The sequence below is a fragment of the Oratosquilla oratoria genome, chromosome 1, assembly GCF_046742065.1.
Source record: "Oratosquilla oratoria isolate Oo_2021 chromosome 1, ASM4674206v1, whole genome shotgun sequence".
Classification (NCBI taxonomy): domain Eukaryota; kingdom Metazoa; phylum Arthropoda; class Malacostraca; order Stomatopoda; family Squillidae; genus Oratosquilla; species Oratosquilla oratoria.
This window is the reverse complement of record NC_134777.1, coordinates 84647898-84668291: the sequence shown is the minus strand read 5'-3', so window position 1 is coordinate 84668291 and position 20394 is coordinate 84647898. Positions and strand designations below refer to the sequence as shown.

The 20394-nt window shown below is 35.2% G+C and overlaps 1 protein-coding gene across 3 annotated transcripts in view; it reads right to left on the bottom strand.

The window, feature by feature from the left end:
• Positions 1-13211, bottom strand: part of LOC143019068 (protein fem-1 homolog B-like) — a 174318-nt gene extending 161107 nt beyond the window's left edge. For 2 of the 3 annotated variants that reach the window (XM_076174799.1, XM_076174915.1), the window contains exon 1: positions 12991-13210. In XM_076174799.1, coding sequence (XP_076030914.1) covers positions 12991-13116 — 126 coding nt within the window. In that variant the 5' untranslated portion in view covers positions 13117-13210. Of the gene's footprint in view, positions 1-12990 lie in introns of all 3 variants that reach the window. The other variant, XM_076174843.1, reaches the window with a different exon arrangement.
• Positions 13212-20394: the final 7183 nt, after the last annotated feature.

Below are 20394 nucleotides of genomic sequence, written 5' to 3'. Positions count from 1 at the left end.
GTAGAGGGGAGTGGAGTATGTAGGGGATGGGTGGGAGTGGTTTCTATGTCTTGTCTTTTGGCTACCTCCCATGTAAGGGGGAAAAAATCCTTTGACACATACAGTATATATATATATATATATATATTAAAAAAGAACCACTGTACAATATTTCTTGTAATATATCTTCAGACAATGTACAGAAAATAGAGATTACATACATCAACACAAGAACAAGTGATGTGGAAAGCTGTAACCAAGAAGGTCAACAGCATCCACCTCTCTCTGTGCCTTGTTTTCTCAGATAGTCAATCTAGGGGGAATTGTCTCATGACTAATTCTGTGATCAATTTGTTATATATATATATGTATATATATATATATATATATGTATATATATATATATATATATATATATATATATATATATATATATATAGTAGAAGCCTGATTTAACAAACTAATTCAGCCAAGGTCCAGTCCGCTAAAGTGAATTTTCCGCTAAATTGGAGGTCGTTTTGACCCCCTATTCAGTGGAAATTTCTGCTAGCTTGAGCTTATTTCCACTAACTCTGGTTCGGTATTTGACTCCCTACGTAGCGGAATTTTCTGCTATATTGAGCTTTTTTTGCTAAATCCTCTCGGTCATTTTCTCATACACTATAGTAGTCTGGATGGCTTATTCAAATGAAGACATGAGCCTGGCATGGTTTTCGCCTTTTTCTAACTTTGATTATTTCCAGCTTAGTAGCTAAAGAGAGCCTTACTCTCTTTTCCTTGGAAGAAGCTTTCGGCATGTATATGTTTACACTAAGAAAAACGCGGGCAAACTGAGCGAGTGAGCGTTGGTGTAACAGTGTTGCCAGAGTGGATTGTAAAAATTATACATACCTAAAAATTCCCTAGTGTATACACACACATACAGTATATATATTATTGTAAGTGAATTATAGGCAGCACAATCGTGAATTGCAAATGAACAGCAATGTGCAGTAATTTGTTGCAACATGTGTGTGTGTATATACCTAGTTGTATTTTACGGGAAGGGAAGCTATGCTCGTGGTGTCCTGTCTTCATATCTCATTTTATGTAAACTATTTTTAAATTCATGTATTGTTTTTGCACACACCACTTTCTCATCTAACTTGTTCCAACTGTCTATTACTCTGTGAGGAAAGCTGTTCTTTTTCAGATCTCTTCTATAGCTGTCTTTCTTGATTTTCTTTCCGTGCCCTCTTGTATTTCTATCATCCCGTATGTGTGTATTTACCTAGTTGTATTTTACAGGAAGGGGAGCTATGCTCGTGGGGTCCCGTCTTCATATCCCATTTTATCTAAACTATTTTTAAATTCATGTATTGTTTTTGCACACACCACTTTCTCATCTAACTTGTTCCAACTGTCTATTACTCTGTGAGGAAAGCTGTTCTTTTTCAAATCTCTTCTATAGCTGTCTTTTTTTATTTTCTTTCCGTGTCCTCTTGTATTTCTGTCATCCCATTTTATCAGATTCTCTCTATCAGTAATTTCTATGCCTTTCATGATTCTGTAAATAGCTATCAAATCTCCTCTCTCTCTTCTTTGCTCTAGTGTCTGTAGTTTAAGTTTTTGTAGTCTCTCTTCATATGATAGTTTTGAGAGTGTTGGTGCCAATTTTGTAATTGCTCTTTGTATTCTTTCAAGTTTTTTTATACATTTTTTTGTACTTGGTGACCATATCGTTGCTGCATATTCCAATCTTGGTCTTATCAGGGTGATTAGGATTTTCCTCACCATTTCTTCATCCACGTATGTAAATGCCACTTTGATTGTTCTTATTAAATTATAAGTTTCTCCAAAAATCTTATTTATATGTTTCTCAGGTGACATATTATTCATAACAATGACTCCCAGGTCCTTCTCATTTTCTACTTTTTTTATTCCTTCTTCTCCCAAATTATATGATCCTGTTATTCTGTTTTTGCTTTTTCCAAATTCCATTATACTACACTTTTTTGTATTGAACTCCATCTCCCACTTCCTACTCCATTCTTGTACTTTATTTAGATCTCTCTGTAGTGATTCACAATCTTCTTCAGTTTTCACTCTTTTCAGTAGTTTTGCATCATCTGCAACGAAGCTCATATAGCTTTCAATTCCTTCATCCATATCATTAATATATATAGCAAACATTATTGGGGCCAGAACTGTTCCCTGCAGAACACCGCTTATTACTTCATCCCATTTTGAGTGCTGGTTTCTTATCACTACTCTCATTTTTCTTTCTTGCAAAAAGTCTTCCATCCAATTTAGTAGTTTGCCCTGTATTCCTCCTTCAGTTTCTAATTTCTTAAGCAACTTCTTATGTGGTACTTTGTCAAAAGCTTTCTTTAGGTCTAGAAATGCACAGTCCGCCCATCCATCTCTTTCTTGTATTATATCTATTAGCCTTGAATAGAAACATATTAAATTGGTGACGCATGATCGTCCTTGTCTGAATCCAAATTGCCTTGGATTTAACACTTTGTTTTTTTCTAAATATTTTACCCATCTACTTTTGATCATTCTTTCACAAATGTTTGCTATTGTACTTGTTAGAGAGACTGGTCTATAGTTGGTAGGTTCTTCTTTATTTCCTCCTTTATATATAGGTACTATATTTGCTTTTTTCCAATCTTCTGGAACTTTTCCTTCTTTCAAGGAACTATTTAGTATGCTATGTATTTTGTCTGCCAGTTCATTCCTGCATTCTTTCAGTATCCAGTTTGCTATTTCATCTGGTCCATGCAATTTTCTGACATCAAGATTACTCAAGTGTGTTAATATTTCATTCTTTGTTACTTCTATTTCTTCCATAGGGGGGGACTTTCTCTTTCCATTCGTTCTCTTCAGGTTGTATGTTCTCCCTTGTAAACACTGATTTAAAATGTTTGTTCATAATTTCCGCCATTTCCATTTCCTCAGTGTATTCAACTCCCCCTTGTCTTAATTTCTCCAAGTCTTGTTTGTTTTTCAGTTTATTGTTTACAAATCTGTAGAATAGTTTTGGTTGATCTTTACACTTTTCTAAGACATCTTTTTCATATTTTCTCTTTTCCTCTCTGCACGTTTGTACATATTCATTTCTATAACAGGTATATATTTTCCATTTTTCAGGTCTGTCTTTTTTCCATCTGGTCCAGGCTTTGTCTCTTTTGTCTTTTAACTCCCTACAACTTTTGTTGTACCAGCATTTTACATATTCTTTTTCTTGTTTTTGTCTTGGGACATACTTTTCCATTCCTTTTTTGTAAATTTTTGTCAAAATATTCCATTTCTCTTCCACTGATGTTTCTTCTTTGTATATTTCTTCCCAGTTTTCTTGTTGGAAGAATTCTCTTATTTTATCAACAAGCCCACCGGCTGCGCCGGCCCAGCTACGCCGGGGGCCTTGGCCTGCGGCGCTGCGCCTTAGGCGCGGGCGCTGCGCGCCCTGGGCTACGCCCCTTTTTTTGGAAAATAAAGAGTTCTTCTTCGAGTTCTTCTTCGAGTTCTTCTTCGAGTTCTTTTTCGAGTTCTTCGAGTTCTTCTTCGAGTTCTTCGAGTTCTTCTTCGAGTTCTTCTTCTTCGAGTTCTTCTTCTTGTTCTTCTTCTTCGAGTTCTTCTTCTTCGAGTTCTTCTTCGAGTTCTTCTTTTTCGAGTTCTTCGAGTTCTTCTTTTTCGAGTTCTTCGAGTTCTTCTTTTTCGAGTTCTTCGAGTTCTTCTTCTTCGAGTTTTTCGATTTCTTCTTCGAGTTCTACTTCTTCTTCTTCTTCGAGTTCTTCGAGTTCTTCTTCTTCCTCTTCTTCGAGTTCTTCGAGTTCTTCTTCTTCGAGTTCTTCTTCTTCGAGTTCTTCTTCTTCGAGTTCTTCTTCTTCTTCTTCTTCGATTTCTTCGAGTTCTTCTTCGGGTCGTTGGACAAAGATTCTTCACAAAAACACCTACAGCTCACGGTCGACGGTTGTAACCCTTTTGGCCGTATTCTGAAATTAGTTCGTTCTTCTTCGAGTTCTTCTTCGAGTTCTTCGAGCTTCGAGTTCTTCGAGTTCTTCTTCTTCGAGTTCTCCTTCTTCTTCGAGTTCTTCTTCTTCGATTTCTTCTTCGAGTTCTTCTCTTTCGAGTTCTTCGAGTTCTTCTTTTTCGAGTTCTTCGAGTTCTTCTTTTTCGAGTTCTTCGAGTTCTTCTTTTTCGAGTTCTTCGAGTTCTTCTTTTTCGAGTTCTTCGAGTTCTTCGAGTTCTTCGAGTTCTTCTTTTTCGAGTTCTTCGAGTTCTTCGAGTTCTTCTTCTTCGAGTTTTTCGATTTCTTCTTCGAGTTCTTCTTCCTCTTCTTCGAGTTCTTCGAGTTCTTCTTCTTCGAGTTCTTCTTCTTCTTCTTCTTCTTCTTCTTCTTCGATTTCTTCGAGTTCTTCTTCGGGTCGTTGGACAAAGATTCTTCACAAAAACACCTACAGCTCACGGTCGACGGTTGTAACCCTTTTGGCCGTATTCTGAAATTAGTGGCGCGATTAATTTTTTTTTATTTAGAAGTTTGTTTTTTCATACATCATTCTTCCTTTTCTATATTGTTCATTTCTTTTCATATATTTTTCTTCATTAAGTTCCAGTTCAATCAATATGTGGTCACTTTTACTTATTGGTGTTTTATATTCAATCTTGTCCACTATTCTAGGTTCAGATGTAATTATTAAGTCTAGTCTCGATGGTTCTTCTTCATTTCTATACCTAGTGTTCTCCTGTATCCATTGTGTCATTGTATGGTCAGTAATCATCTCAAGTAGAGCGTTTCCCCATGAGCCGTCTCCACCCTTTACTGTCATTTCTTCCCAGCAGATTTCTTTGCAATTAAAGTCGCCCATCATAACTATTCTTCCTCCATCTTCCATTATTTTATTTAATGTTATCTTTGTGTCCTCTAACATACTTTTATGTTCACTCTCCTCCCATGAGGCTGTTTTCGGAAGCACATAATTTATCACAAACTTTCTGCTCTTCTTATCTCTGTCTTCCACTTCTATCATAATCATCTCTACTGTATTCTTTCCATATATGACACCCCTCACGTTTATATCCTTCTTAGTCAGGAACATAACTCCACCCCCTTGCTTTTCCTCTCTGTTTCTAATCCAATATTTATATGCATCATGTCCTACACTGTTGGGTGGTAGTGGGCCTTTTAATTTTGTTTCTACAATTCCCATTATGTCCGGTTCTTTTTCTTTCAAATAATCATTCAGCTCATTCAATCCTGTTATTAATCCATCTATATTTGTGTAAGACACTCTTAGTTTTCTGCCACTTCCATTGTGTTCTCTGTTTCCCTTTTGTTTTTCGCTTGTATGTCGAACTGCCTTAGTTTCATATTCACTACTCTCCAATAGAATCTCTCTTTTTCTGACTCCGTTCTGCTCTCGTTTTTTTTCTTAGCTTCAAGTCTTTTCTGCTTTTCTTCCTCTCTTTCCTCTTTATTCATTTCCCTTTTTATCAATACCTTTTTATATTGTTCACTTGTTGCTAGTTTCCCTGTTTTGGATAAGATATTCTCTGCCGTCGTTTGTGACCTGAATTTAATCTTAATTGGTCTGGTCTTATCTGTACTATACTTTCCAAGCCTGAATTTTTCCTCAATTTCCTTCATAATTTCTGGTTCATCTTCCTGAACTAATTTTAGTAAACTGTTTACTTTTTCATTTTCCTCATTGGTTCTTGAGGTTCTATCTGGATTATGTTTCTCTTCCATTCCTAATATAATTATACATTTCTTTTTATCAACTAAGTCTCTTACTATATTCTCCTTCTGTCTCATCACTTTAATAACTGAGTCTTCAGTTTGTTCTCATTTGCTGTTTAATTATGTCAGTAAATGCAACTTTACTGTTTTCTTGAATTGCCTTCCATCCCTCTCTGTTTTCTTTATTATTCATCTTTAACTCTTCATTCTCCTTTTTTACTTCTTTTAACTGTCTTTTTAGGTCTTCTATTTCCTTAGTTAAGTTTTTGTTCGCCTTCTCTAGTTCTTCCAATTTTTCAACCCTCTGTACAATGTTGTTAACATGACCGAACCTACACTCCAAGTCCTTGATCATCTTATCGACCTTCTCTTCTAGTCTTGTCAGTCGGGGGGGGGGGGGTTGTGTCCCCCCTACCCTCTTTAAATCCCTGGAAAATATTCTCATCACTTTCTACTGTATTGCTCTTATCTATACTTCTAATCTTTACATTTTTATTAGACATTTCGTCGTCACTCAGCTGGTCGGGGGGCCGTTTGTTTACCTTTCGCCTGTCTGCCTGGGCCAAGTTTTCTCCTTCCTCATTTCCTTCCATTTCCCCAGCAATCCCTCCCCTTCTCCTCTTTCCCTACTTTCCCACTACCCCACGAGCAATTTCCCCCCCACCCTGTAAATATAATAGGCACTTCCTTTGCTTTGGGATCCACGAAACTTCACTTTTCTTCAGAACGTCCTCTAAGCCGTCTGTTCGTTGAAGTGTGTGTGTGTGTATATATATATATATATATAATGTATATAATATATATATATATATATATATATATATATATATATATTTATATATATAAACATCGGGTTGATGAAAGAGTATTGGGATGGTTTGGACACATGGAAAGAATGAGTGAAGAAAGACTGGTAAAATAGATGTGGAGGGCAGAGGTGCAAGGAATAAACATGAGAGGACAACCTAGATTGAGATGGATGGATGGGGTAAAAGGGGCATTGGAAAAGAGGGGAATGTCTGTTGAGGAAGGATGGGAGAAGACAAAAGACAGGGGTGAATGGAGAATGGTTGTGTATAGATGATGCTGTGATGCATGAGGGGGAGTGGGTGGGAGATGGGTGGTGAGGGAGTATGTGTGAGAAATAAATTGATGCAGCCTGAAGGGATTTCTCCCCATCTTCTCTTTTTCTGCATGAGGGGGGTCGCCAATTTAATGAAGTGGCCTTGCTGTGGATGTACTGTGTCTTACGATACAGCTTCTGACCCAGGGCAGTGGGTAACATGCAGGGATGACCTGTCATCCAGGTGTCAAGATAAGAGGGAGGGAAGTGGGTGGATGGGAGTAGAGTATGCTGGGGATGGAATGGGTGAGAATGGTTTTTTATGCCTTTGTTTTTTGGCTACTTCCCTTGTAAGGGGGGAAAATGCCTTTGTTATATGTGTGTGTATATGAACAGAATTTATAAGAATTTTAATGGAGCTCATTTTTTATACATATAAAATATTCTAAATCTTACACAACTATATACGAGAAATTATCTCAATTTCTTTATACATAAATCCTTAAAAATATCTCAATAGCTTAGTAGGAAAAGTGGGTTCTGTTCCAGTGAAATGGAATTTATTTTTCACTTTTTCTTTTCTTTTTTTCATTTGAAAGATCTATATTTTCTATGAAATGATTTGGTTAGGTTAGAAGCTATTGGAATTTTACCAAAAAGTGAACTCTTGCACATAATAAAGCAAGATTATAATAAACAAGGTATTTGTGAAGTTTCATCTCACTTGCTCACATGGTATTTTGCATAAGAACATAAGAATAAAGGAGACTGCAAAAGACCATAAGGCCTACACTAGGCAGCTACGTATCCATCACCACCTGTCATCCCCATCCATAAAGTTGTCTAATCGTTTTTTAAAGCAACTGATAGTTTCAGCGCTTACTACATGGTTACTAAGTATATTCCATTTATCGACCACCCTATTAGTAAACCAATTCTTGCCTATTTCCTTCTTAAATCTAAATTCATCCAGTTTATATCCATTACTGCGAGTCCTACCCTGTTGTTTTATTATGATGACCTTGTTTGCATCACCTTTGTTATAGCCTTTGATCCACTTGAACACTTCTATTAGATCACCCCACACTCTGCATCTTTCCAGAGAGTGTAAGTTTAGGTGCCTAAGCCTCTCTTCGTAAGGCAAATTTCCGAGTCCATGTATCATTTTGGTCATTCTTCTCTGTACTGATTCTAGTGAATTGATGTCCATTCTGTAGGAAGGAGACCAAAACTGTACCGCATAGTAAAGGATGGGTCTAACTATCGCTAGGTAGAATTTAATAATTACCTCTGCACTTCTATTCGTTACCGTCCTAGCAATGAACCCTAATGCTCTGTTAGCTTTATTTATGGCGCTAATGCACTGCTTCCTGGTTTTAAGGTCCGGACTCACCAGAACACCCAAGTCCCTCTCGCACTCAGATTTTTAAAAAAACGTGTTATCTAAGTTGTATCTATTTTCGGGGTTGTGTAGCCCTACGTTAACACGCTACACTTAGAGATATTGAAGTTCATTTGCCATTTCACTGACCATGTTAACAGTTTATTAAGATCATCCTGCAGAATCTTGGCGTCGTCTCCTGACCTAATTAGGCGTCCTATTTTAGTGTCGTCCGCAAACTTACTAACATCACTATTTAACCCATCGTCTAAGTCGTTTATATACATAATGAACAACAAGGGAACCAAAACCGAGCCCTGGGGGACCCCGCTAGTAACATTGCCCCACCTAGATTTTATTCCATTTATGGTGACCCGCTGTTTTCTGTTACTAATCCAAGCTCTAATCCATTCTAACACTTTTCCTCCTATGCCATGGGCTTTGATTTTATTTAGTAGTCCCTGGTGTGGCACCCTGTCGAACGCTTTACTAAAGTCAAGGTAAATAACATCGTAATTTTCATTGTTGTCTGACGCCTTATATACTTTAATGTAAAAGGAGAGAAGATTAGTCACACATGACTTAACCTTGGAGAAACCATGCTGTGAATCACGAATTAAATTATGCCCTTCAATGTGTTCTCTGAGTCTATTTACTATTATTGATTCAAGCATTTTTCCTATAACCAATGTCAAACTGATTGGCCTGTAGTTGCATATAGACAATCTATCTCCCTTCTTAAAAACAGGAACAACATTTGCCTGCCTCCAAGCAGTTGGAACAAAACCAGTGTCTACCGATTTATTGAATATTTCAGTTAACTGGTCGCAGATTTCAAATTTACACTCCTTAAGCATTCTTGGAAAAATTTCGTCTGGACCCGGAGATTTTGTAGCTTTAAGTCTGTCAATCTGCTTGACTACTTCTTCTTTACTAATGCTGATATTAGACTACTTTCTTCTTCCCCTCTGAAAATTGGATCGCAGTCAGGTACTTTATCTAACCTCTCATTAGTAAACACCGATAGAAAATAATTGTTAAACTCCTCACTCATTTTTTCCTCCGATTCTATCATGACATTTTCATTGTTTTTAATTGGTCCTATTCTTTCTTTATTTTTTGTTCTATAGAGGTGAAAGAAACCCTTTTTGCATCTACATTAATGAATCCACCAATTTTCTTTAGTAATATTTCTTGCAGAAATTAATAATAAGGGGGTAGTGAAAAGATAATTCCTGCAACTTTCCACTACCGGTACATGCCATGTTGTCTCACCTGTTTGCATAGCATTTCTATATTTTTTGCATATTACGACAACTTCAATAACTTTTCTTTGTCATGTTTTCCCCTCAAATTAATATTAAGGGATGCAAAATTAATTCTTGTAACTTTCCCGCCACCTTCACACTAAAGCAGTGTCATGGCTGTCCAAAGTGCAAAATGTCTGTCCCTGCACACATTTTTTGGTACAGTTATGCTAGGAAGATTAGGTTAGAATGGGGAGGAAAACAAACATTTCATGAAAAAATAGTGGATGATGCTCACAACAAATATGGCACTTTGTTGGCATGTAGCAGGAAGGTTGCGGGATTTTTTTCCCCACCATCCATTAATATCAATTCCAACAAGAAATAATACCAAGTTGTTGGATTTGCCATAATATAGATGCAAAAAATATACAAACTGCTGTGTGTGACAAAGCCTCACAAATTCTATAAACAAGTCTATAGACAGGCCTATTACCCAATATATGACCCTCTGGTAGAACTAACTCGGTAAATGTTCAGTTGTGTACGTGGACGCAATATAGCATTAGAAAATTAATTATTAATTTTGTAAATTATAATGTATCAATGTAATATGCAATTTTCTTGTCAGAAATAAAAAACAAAAAAGTTGCTAAAACAGATTTCGTAAGTAACGAAGTCGCGCTGGACGAATGGTATGCCATATTTGTTATGATGCCGATGTTGAAGAAATGAAAGGATGATAAGTTTGTCTAACCTAATGTGTATTAAGTAAATCAGTACCTGTAATTTAAAGTCATCCGGATTGTCATTGTTTTCACGGATGTTGGCAGCCTGTTCAATCACTCTTTCTGATTGTGGGGTATATAGGTTTTTCATAGCTTGAAGGAATGCATGGATTTCAGCTCTATAGCATTCCCTCAAGAAAATACACCTCGCGAGGTACTGGCGGAAGTACCGAGGGCATACACCAGGCCTCAGCTGGACCGGGCAGACAACACTTGACAAACAACAAGATGGCGTCCCGATCCTATGCTAGCAATTTCGTTCGTTAGTATATTTGTTTGTAGCAAGGTATTTCTTATTTCTATTTCCGCCAAGAAAATCACATTACATTCATGTATTATGATTTACAAAATTAATATTGGTCAATTTATAGTTTCACCCAACCAATGATTTTGATATGTGGCTTATGTGTTTCTGGTGAGAAATGTTGTGATATGAACGATGGTGTACATAATTTTCGTCGTAAATGCGTACTTTTCAAGTAATTAAATATTGAAGTTATGCACTTATGCCTACATCTCCCCAACGATTTGGGGGGACCTGTGGGAAATCGGGGTTTTTGGGTGGGGAGCACTAATAAGTCGAGTAATGCGCGTTGCAAAACAGGTATAAAATGAACAAGAACACTAAAAAATCATATAAGAAAACATAAATTTCACCTTTGAGGTTCCGCCGGGGAACGCGCGCGCAGCCATATTTGCTTACAAACGATTTGAAATAATTGTCGGTATATCCACTAGAATTAGAGAAGCCGCCCGCGAAGTTGTTGTTCAGATTTGCTCAAGGAATAGCTAAATTTGTCACTATAACATAACCAATCCTAACCTAACCATAACCAAACCTAACCTTAACATAACCTAACGTAACGTAACGTAACCTAACGTAACGTAACCTAACCTAATGTAACCTAACCTATCCTAACCTAAATTTAGCGGATATAGCGACAAATTTAGCGATTCGTTGGTAGCACTCTTGAACAACATGTGTGGGTGGCTTCGCTAAATCTAACAGATATACCGACAAATATTTCGAATCATTGGTAAACAAATATGGCTGCGTGCATTACACGGCACAACCTCAAAGGTGAATTTATGTTTTTTCTTATATGTTTTTGTTCATTTTATACCTGTTTTGCAATACGCATTACTTGACTTATTAGTGCTCCCCACCCAAAAACCCCGATTTCCCACAGGTCCCCCCAGATCATTGGGGAGATGTAGGCATAAGTGCATAATTTAAATAATTAATTACTTGAAAAGTATGCATTTCCGACGGAAATGATGTACACCATCGTTCATATCACCACATTTCTCACCAGAAATAGGTAGGTCAAACACCACCAGAAGCGCCACCGTCGATGACGAGCACAATAGCACGTCATTTTATGCGCACGCCATGTAAACGGCCAAATTTACATACCGCGGGAAATTTCATTCATACAAATGTTATGCGAGTGTATTTACTACGATTGTAGTAAATTTCAAACAATTATATCATCAGTTACATGTCGGTATATAAAAACATAAGATAAACATGGCGGCTTACATTTACCAGTAAATCGAAAATTGGTTTATGTTTATGCGTAAAAAATGAGCTAAATAAATTCAGTGTATTGGCAACTGACCAAAATGAACGAAAACTACTACTCACGAATTATTCTAATACCAAAATAAAGGCAGCGTGTTACAGAAGAGCTGAGAAATCGGTGGTACTAATTAGTTTTTTTTTTTTCTATCGGCTCGGATTATCGGATAACAACAACGTCAACGTCCATCCCACCATCTTATCTATCACTGGTGGTATGGATCAAACTTCACTCTATTAAGTTTCTTACTATTATGTTATTAGTGTAATAGACTTATAGTTGAATTATTTGAACTATTTTCTTTAAAATGTGTGATTTTCATGTAATTTGATCAAAGAGAAGTTACGTTTTTATCCTCCGTAATATTACAGACCACAGCTACGATTCGTCCTGCCCGATATCTATGATCACTGGTGGTATGGATCAAACTACACTATTAAGTTTGTTACTATTGTGTTATTAGTGTAATAGATTGCATATAGTTGAATTATCTAAACTATTTTCTTTGAAATGTGTGATTTTCATGTAATTTGACAGTATTCGCAGCTGTGGTTAGTAATTTTGCAGAGGATAAAAACATCATTCTTTGATCAAATTACATGGAAATCACACATCTTAAAGAAAATAGGTCAAATAATGCAACCATATGTTAAATTTTTATATAAAATTGTGCCTGTCAGTAAAAACCGTCATTGTTTACGTTTGATCGGGGATTAGTCAGACCACATGTTTCGGCCCAATTTCCTGGGACAAAATAGGCCCGATTTAATTCCCTTCAAAATGCAATATCTCAAGAACTAGGACAGCTAGATGGATAATTCAAATTGCATTGTACTCATAGCGACTTTCTGCATCCCATGAGAACTACTTCAGCTCAAATATCAGGAATTCCATTTTCATGTTGACCTAGCTACCAGAAACATATAAGCCACATATCAAAATCATTGGTTGGGTGAAACTATAAATTGTCCTTATTTATTTTCTAACGTTATATCACGTCCATGTACACAACTGAAGAAATACCACTAACTCTATTTTTATATTCTATATATCAGGTTTCACTAGTTCCAGGAAATCAGAATACCAGTCATTTTAGGGTGGAGTGGAATGTTTTACATTCTGCCCATTATAACTATCCTATAACAGCACAAAACAATTCAATTTACTGGATTAAATACAATTACAATAATACTTAGTTTCCACAAAAATCTAATTGCAATGTACCTGAGACAGAAGATCTCTGCATTTTTCCTCAGACTCGACAGATAACAAAGCGTAAAGGGAGAGGGACATTCCTTCCTTTGAAGCATGAAACACTTTGATCTTCATTTGGTCTTGTTTCCCGCTCATTGTGCATCGTAATCTCTAGAGAATGTAAGGTCAACAGAAGGTATACAATACGTAGCTGTGAAATCACAATCAAAAGTGGCTAAACTGTTAATTGCAAAATAAAGGAAGTGAGCATCGGCGATAGGTAATGTAGGACGCAAATCTCAACGTTTATAGTTTTGAACTACTTTTTCTTGTATATTTCTAGATTTGATTCTATTTCTGCAACAAAATACTTTTATAAGAACATAAAATAACAAAACAGGCGAATTGGTAGAAGTAATGTTACGCAAAGTTATAAAGATTAAAAACTTATATATGTATATATATATATATATATATATATATATATATATATATATATATATATATATATATATATATGTATATATACATATATATACACATATACAGTATGTTTATGTATACATATATATATATATATATATATATATATATATATATATATATATATATATACATATATATATATATATATATATATATATATATATATATATATATATATGTACATATATACATATACATATATATATATATATATTATATATACACATATATATATACATATATATATATATATTATATATACACATATATATATATATATACATACAGTATATGCATATATATTTATATATATACACATATATTATATATATACATAAATATATATATATATATATATGCAAATAAATCACTTGAACACGTGATCAGAAATATGCTGGTAACCACTTAAGAAAAAGAAACAGAAATCCCAAGCGCTTTCGTGTAATTCACATCCTCAGAGGATGTCGTAATAGACGAAAACGTTCAGTATTCCGACTTTAATTTCCCTGTGGTTTCTGCAATATCTTTTCGTCACGCGTTATTGTGATTAATTTTGCGATATATATATATATATATATATATATATATGTATATATATATATATATATATATATATATATATATATATATCAATGACTACTATTACACAGGACGTGGGCACCCAGATCCCTGGGTCCGCTAGTGGAGGCCCTTGTTTTCTTTGTAACCTAACATTTTATATTGGACAAATATATCAAAACTAGAAACTTAACATTGTACATAGGACAAATATATCAACTATTGACTTATTCAATGCAGTAAGTTAATATAAACTTTTATAGTGAAATGAGAAACTATTTTCAAGGCAATGTTATGCCTTGAAATGCCCATTTTAGCCGGACTTAACAGGTATTATTGTATGAGGTTAGTGGACACAAGGGTTGGCGATTTTTTTTTTATCTTTAATATATATATATATATATATATATATATATATATATGTATATATATATATAAATCAGATTTATTTGATTTAAATAAAAAAATACAGATCTTAAATATTGTAGGATTGCTATCTGATATGTAATCTGATTGCCAAAGGACATATTTAGCATATCAATATAAGGAGCAGTGTTATATAGACTTGCCACAAGTATACAAGGAACGGTATAAGCCAACATGTAGCATATATCTCTGTGCAGCCCACATCAAGTTTCAACAAGATTCTTGTTGAAACTTGTTCTAGGTAAGCAGCTTCTCACTGAGTCAGTTGATGCTTTGGAATCAATCAGGAAGGATGTCTTCTGGACCTGGTAGAGTGGTTCCTTCAGGCAGAAAAAATTATCCTGTCTGGAATTATTTTGAAAAACTACCAACAACTTCTGGCAAAGGGTACCGAGCCAATTGCAAAGACTGCAGCCAGGAACTACAGGGCATTGTGTCAAGATTGAAATCTCACAGAGATAAATGACAAGGTCAGCCACAGCATACAGAAGAAATTGATGACCCAGGTAAATAATTTTACTTATATTGTGTGCATTTCTCCCTTTTCATAAGCAACTATATAAATTTGGTGAACAATGGAGAGCATGTGCAATAGAAATGTGAAGGCCTAAAGAGATGATACTTCAATTTCATTACTTCTAAATTTGGGTAATGACTATATCACTATAATATACTGTATCCACACAACTTTGGGACCTAGATGATTGTTATTCATTTCATTCAACATTGTGTAATACATTTCATAGGTTCCATTGGAATTCAGCCCACATGGAATTCAGCCCAAAGGGATGTAGCCTAACCTTACCCAACTAACCCATTATTTTTAGTGAATTTAAAAGTGGACCGAATCCTGTGTGGACTGAATTCCAAGCACACCTATTTCATATCCTGTTAATTATTTCCAAATAATTTAGTGGCTTGTGTGAATATGATCATTATCTAAAAAAATAACTACTGTACTCAAAAGTAGCCTAAATCACACTGTATTCATTCATTTATTTATTCATTTATAAATTATGCAATATGCTAAAATTTTCTGTTTCCATTTCAGGATCTGTATCAACAGCTTCAATCCCTTCATCATCGGCTCCACTTGAATTATCTGCAAACCTGACTCCACCATTAAAAAGGTCACTATCAGACTCCTCCACAGGCGCCACTTCTGCTAAATCATTTTCATCTAAAAGAAAGTCATCAACATCTCTGGACAGATTTATCATAAAACCTTCAGCCTCTCAAAAGGAAAATCTCGACAAAGAAGTTGCAAGAATTATATTTGCTACAAATTCACCATTTCGTCTTGTTCAGCATCCTCAGTTTCTCAAGATGGTTCAGAACCTGAGGCCAGGTTATATTCCTCCATCCAGAAAATATATTGCTGATAAGTACTTGGATCTTGTGTATGAACTTGGATCTTGTGTGCTGAACAAGATTTTGGTTATCATATTGGAAGTGTTGTGACAGACAAGGCAGCAAATGTCACTAAGATGAGAAAACTCTTGGAGGAATCGAGTGAACCTGAGTATACCGTCCTCACATAGTTAGAGGGCAGGCAGATGTATCAGAAGTCTGAGGTATACTTAATTTGATAATGTTTTTCAGATTTTTCTGTATTTTAGACATATATAATAGAATGTATATTCGTTTTATATTGTTACACGCTTGTGCTAGTCAGTGATAAGGCACTGGCACGCGTATACTCTCTCATAGAGAGAAATTATTGCAGGATCCGTGTGTAGTGTTAGTGCACATGGACTCATGGAAGCCTAGTTTGGTCTCCTGTCCCGGCTGTGTCACTGTCGAGAAGCACACAAGCTACGCAGTATCCTCCGTTCTTCAAAACTGAATATTTGAGCCACGGGTATGTCGAGCACCAGGTAGGCTGGAACCGCCTCTTTTGACCGCCTTCGTAGCTGAATGGAAGAGCCTCGATAACTGGGACTTTCTGGTGGATGATGACCACCTTCTCTGAATCTGTTCCCTTCTTCCCCACGAAATCAGCAATGTCAAGTCGAGGCTCTTGAGAAGCTGCCACTGCAACTGTGCCGTCTTCATGTGACGAGTGCGGGACCTCGGCAGTCTTGGCTTCCTCCGGGACACTTGCCTCTGTGGTGGCATTATCCATCTGCACACATTCAGGTCGTCGCTTGAAAAATGCAGTGATCTTGGCGGGTTCCCCTGCTCGCTTCATTCCACTGGACCTGCTAGCCTGGCAGGGGAAAAAAAAAAAAAAAAAAAAAAAAAAAAAATATCTGACACAGGCTTATTTTCATAGAAGAATTTTGCCAAAAACATAATCTCAAGTAAATGTCTCTAGTAAAAATTATAGAAGGAAATGGAAGTACATTGTGGAGAACTGCTAGATTAAATTAAATATAATTTGGGAAAATACATGGTAATCTCGATATCAAGTTAAAGTAATAATTTTCTTTTATAGAAAGGTGTTCCACTATTCAATTTCTCTTTGGGTTATTAAACAATTGCAAGAGATATTATAAACGAATAAGTAATAGTTTACCTGCTTACTCGAGTAGATGCTTACACCTCAACGGTTAACTGCAACTGTGCATTATACTTGTCACCACAATGATTTCGCCAATTGTTTGATAACTACATTTAATGAAGAAATTACTAAATTAACGACTAAAATAACATCAAGAAGAAGGATACCAATCAAACCTTGGATAACAAATAACTTATTGAAATGCATCAATTTAAAAGATAAACTTTATAAAAAATACATTAAGTTCCATTTTCAAGAAATCCATCATATCCGGAGATGTCCCAAGAGAATGGAAGCTAGCTAACGTTACTCCCATATTCAAAAAAGGTGACAAAAAGAAACCAAATAACTATAGGCCTATAAGTTTGACTTCAATCGTAGGAAAAATAATGGAAACTATCATCAGAGATGCTATCGAACATCATTTAGAAAGTAACCGTTTGATAAATGATAGCCAGCATGGTTTCAGACGGAAACGTTCTTGCGTGACTAACTTACTCGAATTCTACAACACAGTTATCTCGAATTATGACAAAAGAAACAATATAGATTTAATATATCTAGACTTTGCAAAAGCTTTTGATACCGTCCCACACGAAAGACTACTTACTAAATTAGCTTTGCATGGAATAAGTGGTAGCCTATTAGGTTGGACTAGTAATTGGTTGAATGGTCGAAAACTGAGAGTTGTTTTAAATGAAAAAACTTCTGGATGGAAAAGTGTTGCAAGTGGAGTTCCTCAGGGTTCCGTTCTTGGGCCACTTCTATTCATAGTATATATAAATGATATAGACCATGGACTAAAATCTACTGTTTCCAAATTTGCTGATGATACAAAACTGTGCGGAATGGCAAATGATCACTCAAACCAATTAGATATTCAAGTAGATTTAGATAAATTACAGCAATGGTCTGAAAAGTGGCTAATGAAATTTAACACAAGTAAATGCAAGGTAATGCATATAGGTAAAAATAACATTAAGTACGATTACAAGTTATTTGGTAATTCGTTAACAAAAGTGGATAGTGAAAAAGATCTCGGCATAATTATCAGTAACGACCTCAAATCATCCAAGCAGTGTATTTCAGCCTCTGAGAAAGCAAATAAGATTCTGGGACTGATTGCGCGATCTTTTGATTTCAAAAGTCCATCACTCATTAACAAGCTACTGTATATAAATCGTTAGTTCGTCCACATTTGGAATATGCTGTTTCCGTATGGTCACCGAATCTCATTAAAGACATTGACAGACTGGAAAAAGTACAACGGCGAGCCACAAAACTGATTCCAAATATCAAAAATAAATCATACGAAAATCGACTAAAACACATGAATCTGTTTTCCCTAAAAAAGCGTAGACTCAGAGGTGACTTGATACAGGTCTTTAAGATTTTAAAGGGAATTGACAACATCAAAAGTGACAACATTTTCACATTGAATGAGAATCAGACAAGAAACAATGGTCTCAAACTATCCGGAAATAGATTCAATTTAGAAGTAGGTAGAAACAACTTTGCCAACCGTGTATTAAATGAATGGAATAAACTTCCTGCACTGGTAGTGCAATGTAGTTCAGTTCGAAGCTTTAAGAATCAGTTAGATAAATACCTAAGTAAGATGCTGTAATGATTATAATTTATCTTATATTATTTGTTTTTGTTTTGTTATCATTTGTCTGTCTGATTTTCATTTATTATTAGTTATATGTCAATTTATTATTATTTACTATTTACCTGTTTGTTTATTATTCAACTATACCTATGCATTTATTTATGTATTTTATTTGTTATTTACATTATTATGGTTTTTATTTATTGTTTTATTATTAATATGATTTTTTTTTCGCATCCGACCTACTGTAGATATGGATCAAAAGGTCTCCTGTCGGCATGCTCCGCCTTTGTAATCCTTTGTAAGTGCAACTCTGAACTTAATAAACACAATTTTATCAGATATCGTAATGTTCTCAACTCATCAATTAAATCGGCTCGCAAGCAATACTATCTCAAAAAACTTGAAGAAAATTAATCGGTTCCGAAGAAACTCTGGTCAATACTTCTTGAAGTAATTAATAAAAAGAGAAGTAATAATACTCCCAATTTGTTTATTCACAATAACAGTTCACTTGTTTATTCACAATAACAGTTCACTTGGCTTTTCCTAACTACTCTCTCAAATACATTTGTGAGGTGAGGCAAACAGGTCTGTTGTTAGCTGGAAGGCCTCACAATCCACATTTAAAGATGGGGGTGATTACTCACTCCTTCAGTTTTGTTGGTATGGCCCCCTTGTCCAGTGATTTTCTCAAAAATAGATTGAGGTAGCTCTTATATGTTTACACTTTTTAAAAGCACTGCTGGTATGTTGTCTGTCCCCCCTGATGAGTTAATTTTATTTCGTCTATGGCTTCTACTATATCACTGGGCCTGAAACTAATATAATTGATAATATCCAAATTTATACCATTTACTTGAAAGAATTCTCTTGGGTTCACTATTGGTTTTTCAGCAATTTGTTCACTGTGCACACTTTTGTATTTTTTTTCTAACATTTTTGCAATTTTTCCAGTCCTCAACTAGTTCTCCATTTTGATCCTCCATTGGTCCAATTTTACACAAAATTTAAATTTCTTTTGGATGTATGCATAGAAGTAGAAACAACTTTGCCAACCGTGTAGTTAATGAATGAAATAAACTTCCTGCACAGGTAGTGCAATGTAGTTCAGTTCGAAGCTTTAAGAATCATTTAGATAAATACCTAAGTAAGATGCTGTAATGATTATAATTTATCTTATATTATTTGTTTTTGTTTTGTTATCTTTTGTCTGTCTGATTTTCATTTATTATTAGTTATATGTCAATTTATTATTATTTACTATTTACCTGTTTGTTTATTATTTAACTATACCTATGCATTTATTTATGTATTTTATTTGTTATTTACATTATTATAGTTTTTATTTATCATTTTATTATTAATATGATTTTTTCCGCATCCGACCTAGATATGGATCAAAAGGTCTCCTGTCGGTATGCTCCGCCTTTGTAAATCCTTTGTAACTGACAACAATGAGATCGCTGACATGTTTAATAACTTTTTCTATTCAATTGGTAGTTTATTGGCTGATAAGCTGCCAAAATGACCCAGGAAACCCACTTCAATATATAACTCCAGTCTCATCACAATTTAGTCTAATAAAACCATCAACTCACGTTATTTTGCGTATTATAAATAATCTTAAAAATAAGTCCAATGGCTATGATTGCCTTAATACAAAGATCCTTAAACTTGCTGCTCCCAAAATTATTCATTTACTCATGCATTTAATCACTTTGTGCTTTCAACAGAGTTGCTTTCCTAATGTCCTAAAAATTGCTGTAGTATACCCGATCCATAAAGATGGGCCCACATCAAACGTATCAAATTTTCGTCCGATTTCGATCCTTCCGGTATTGTCTAA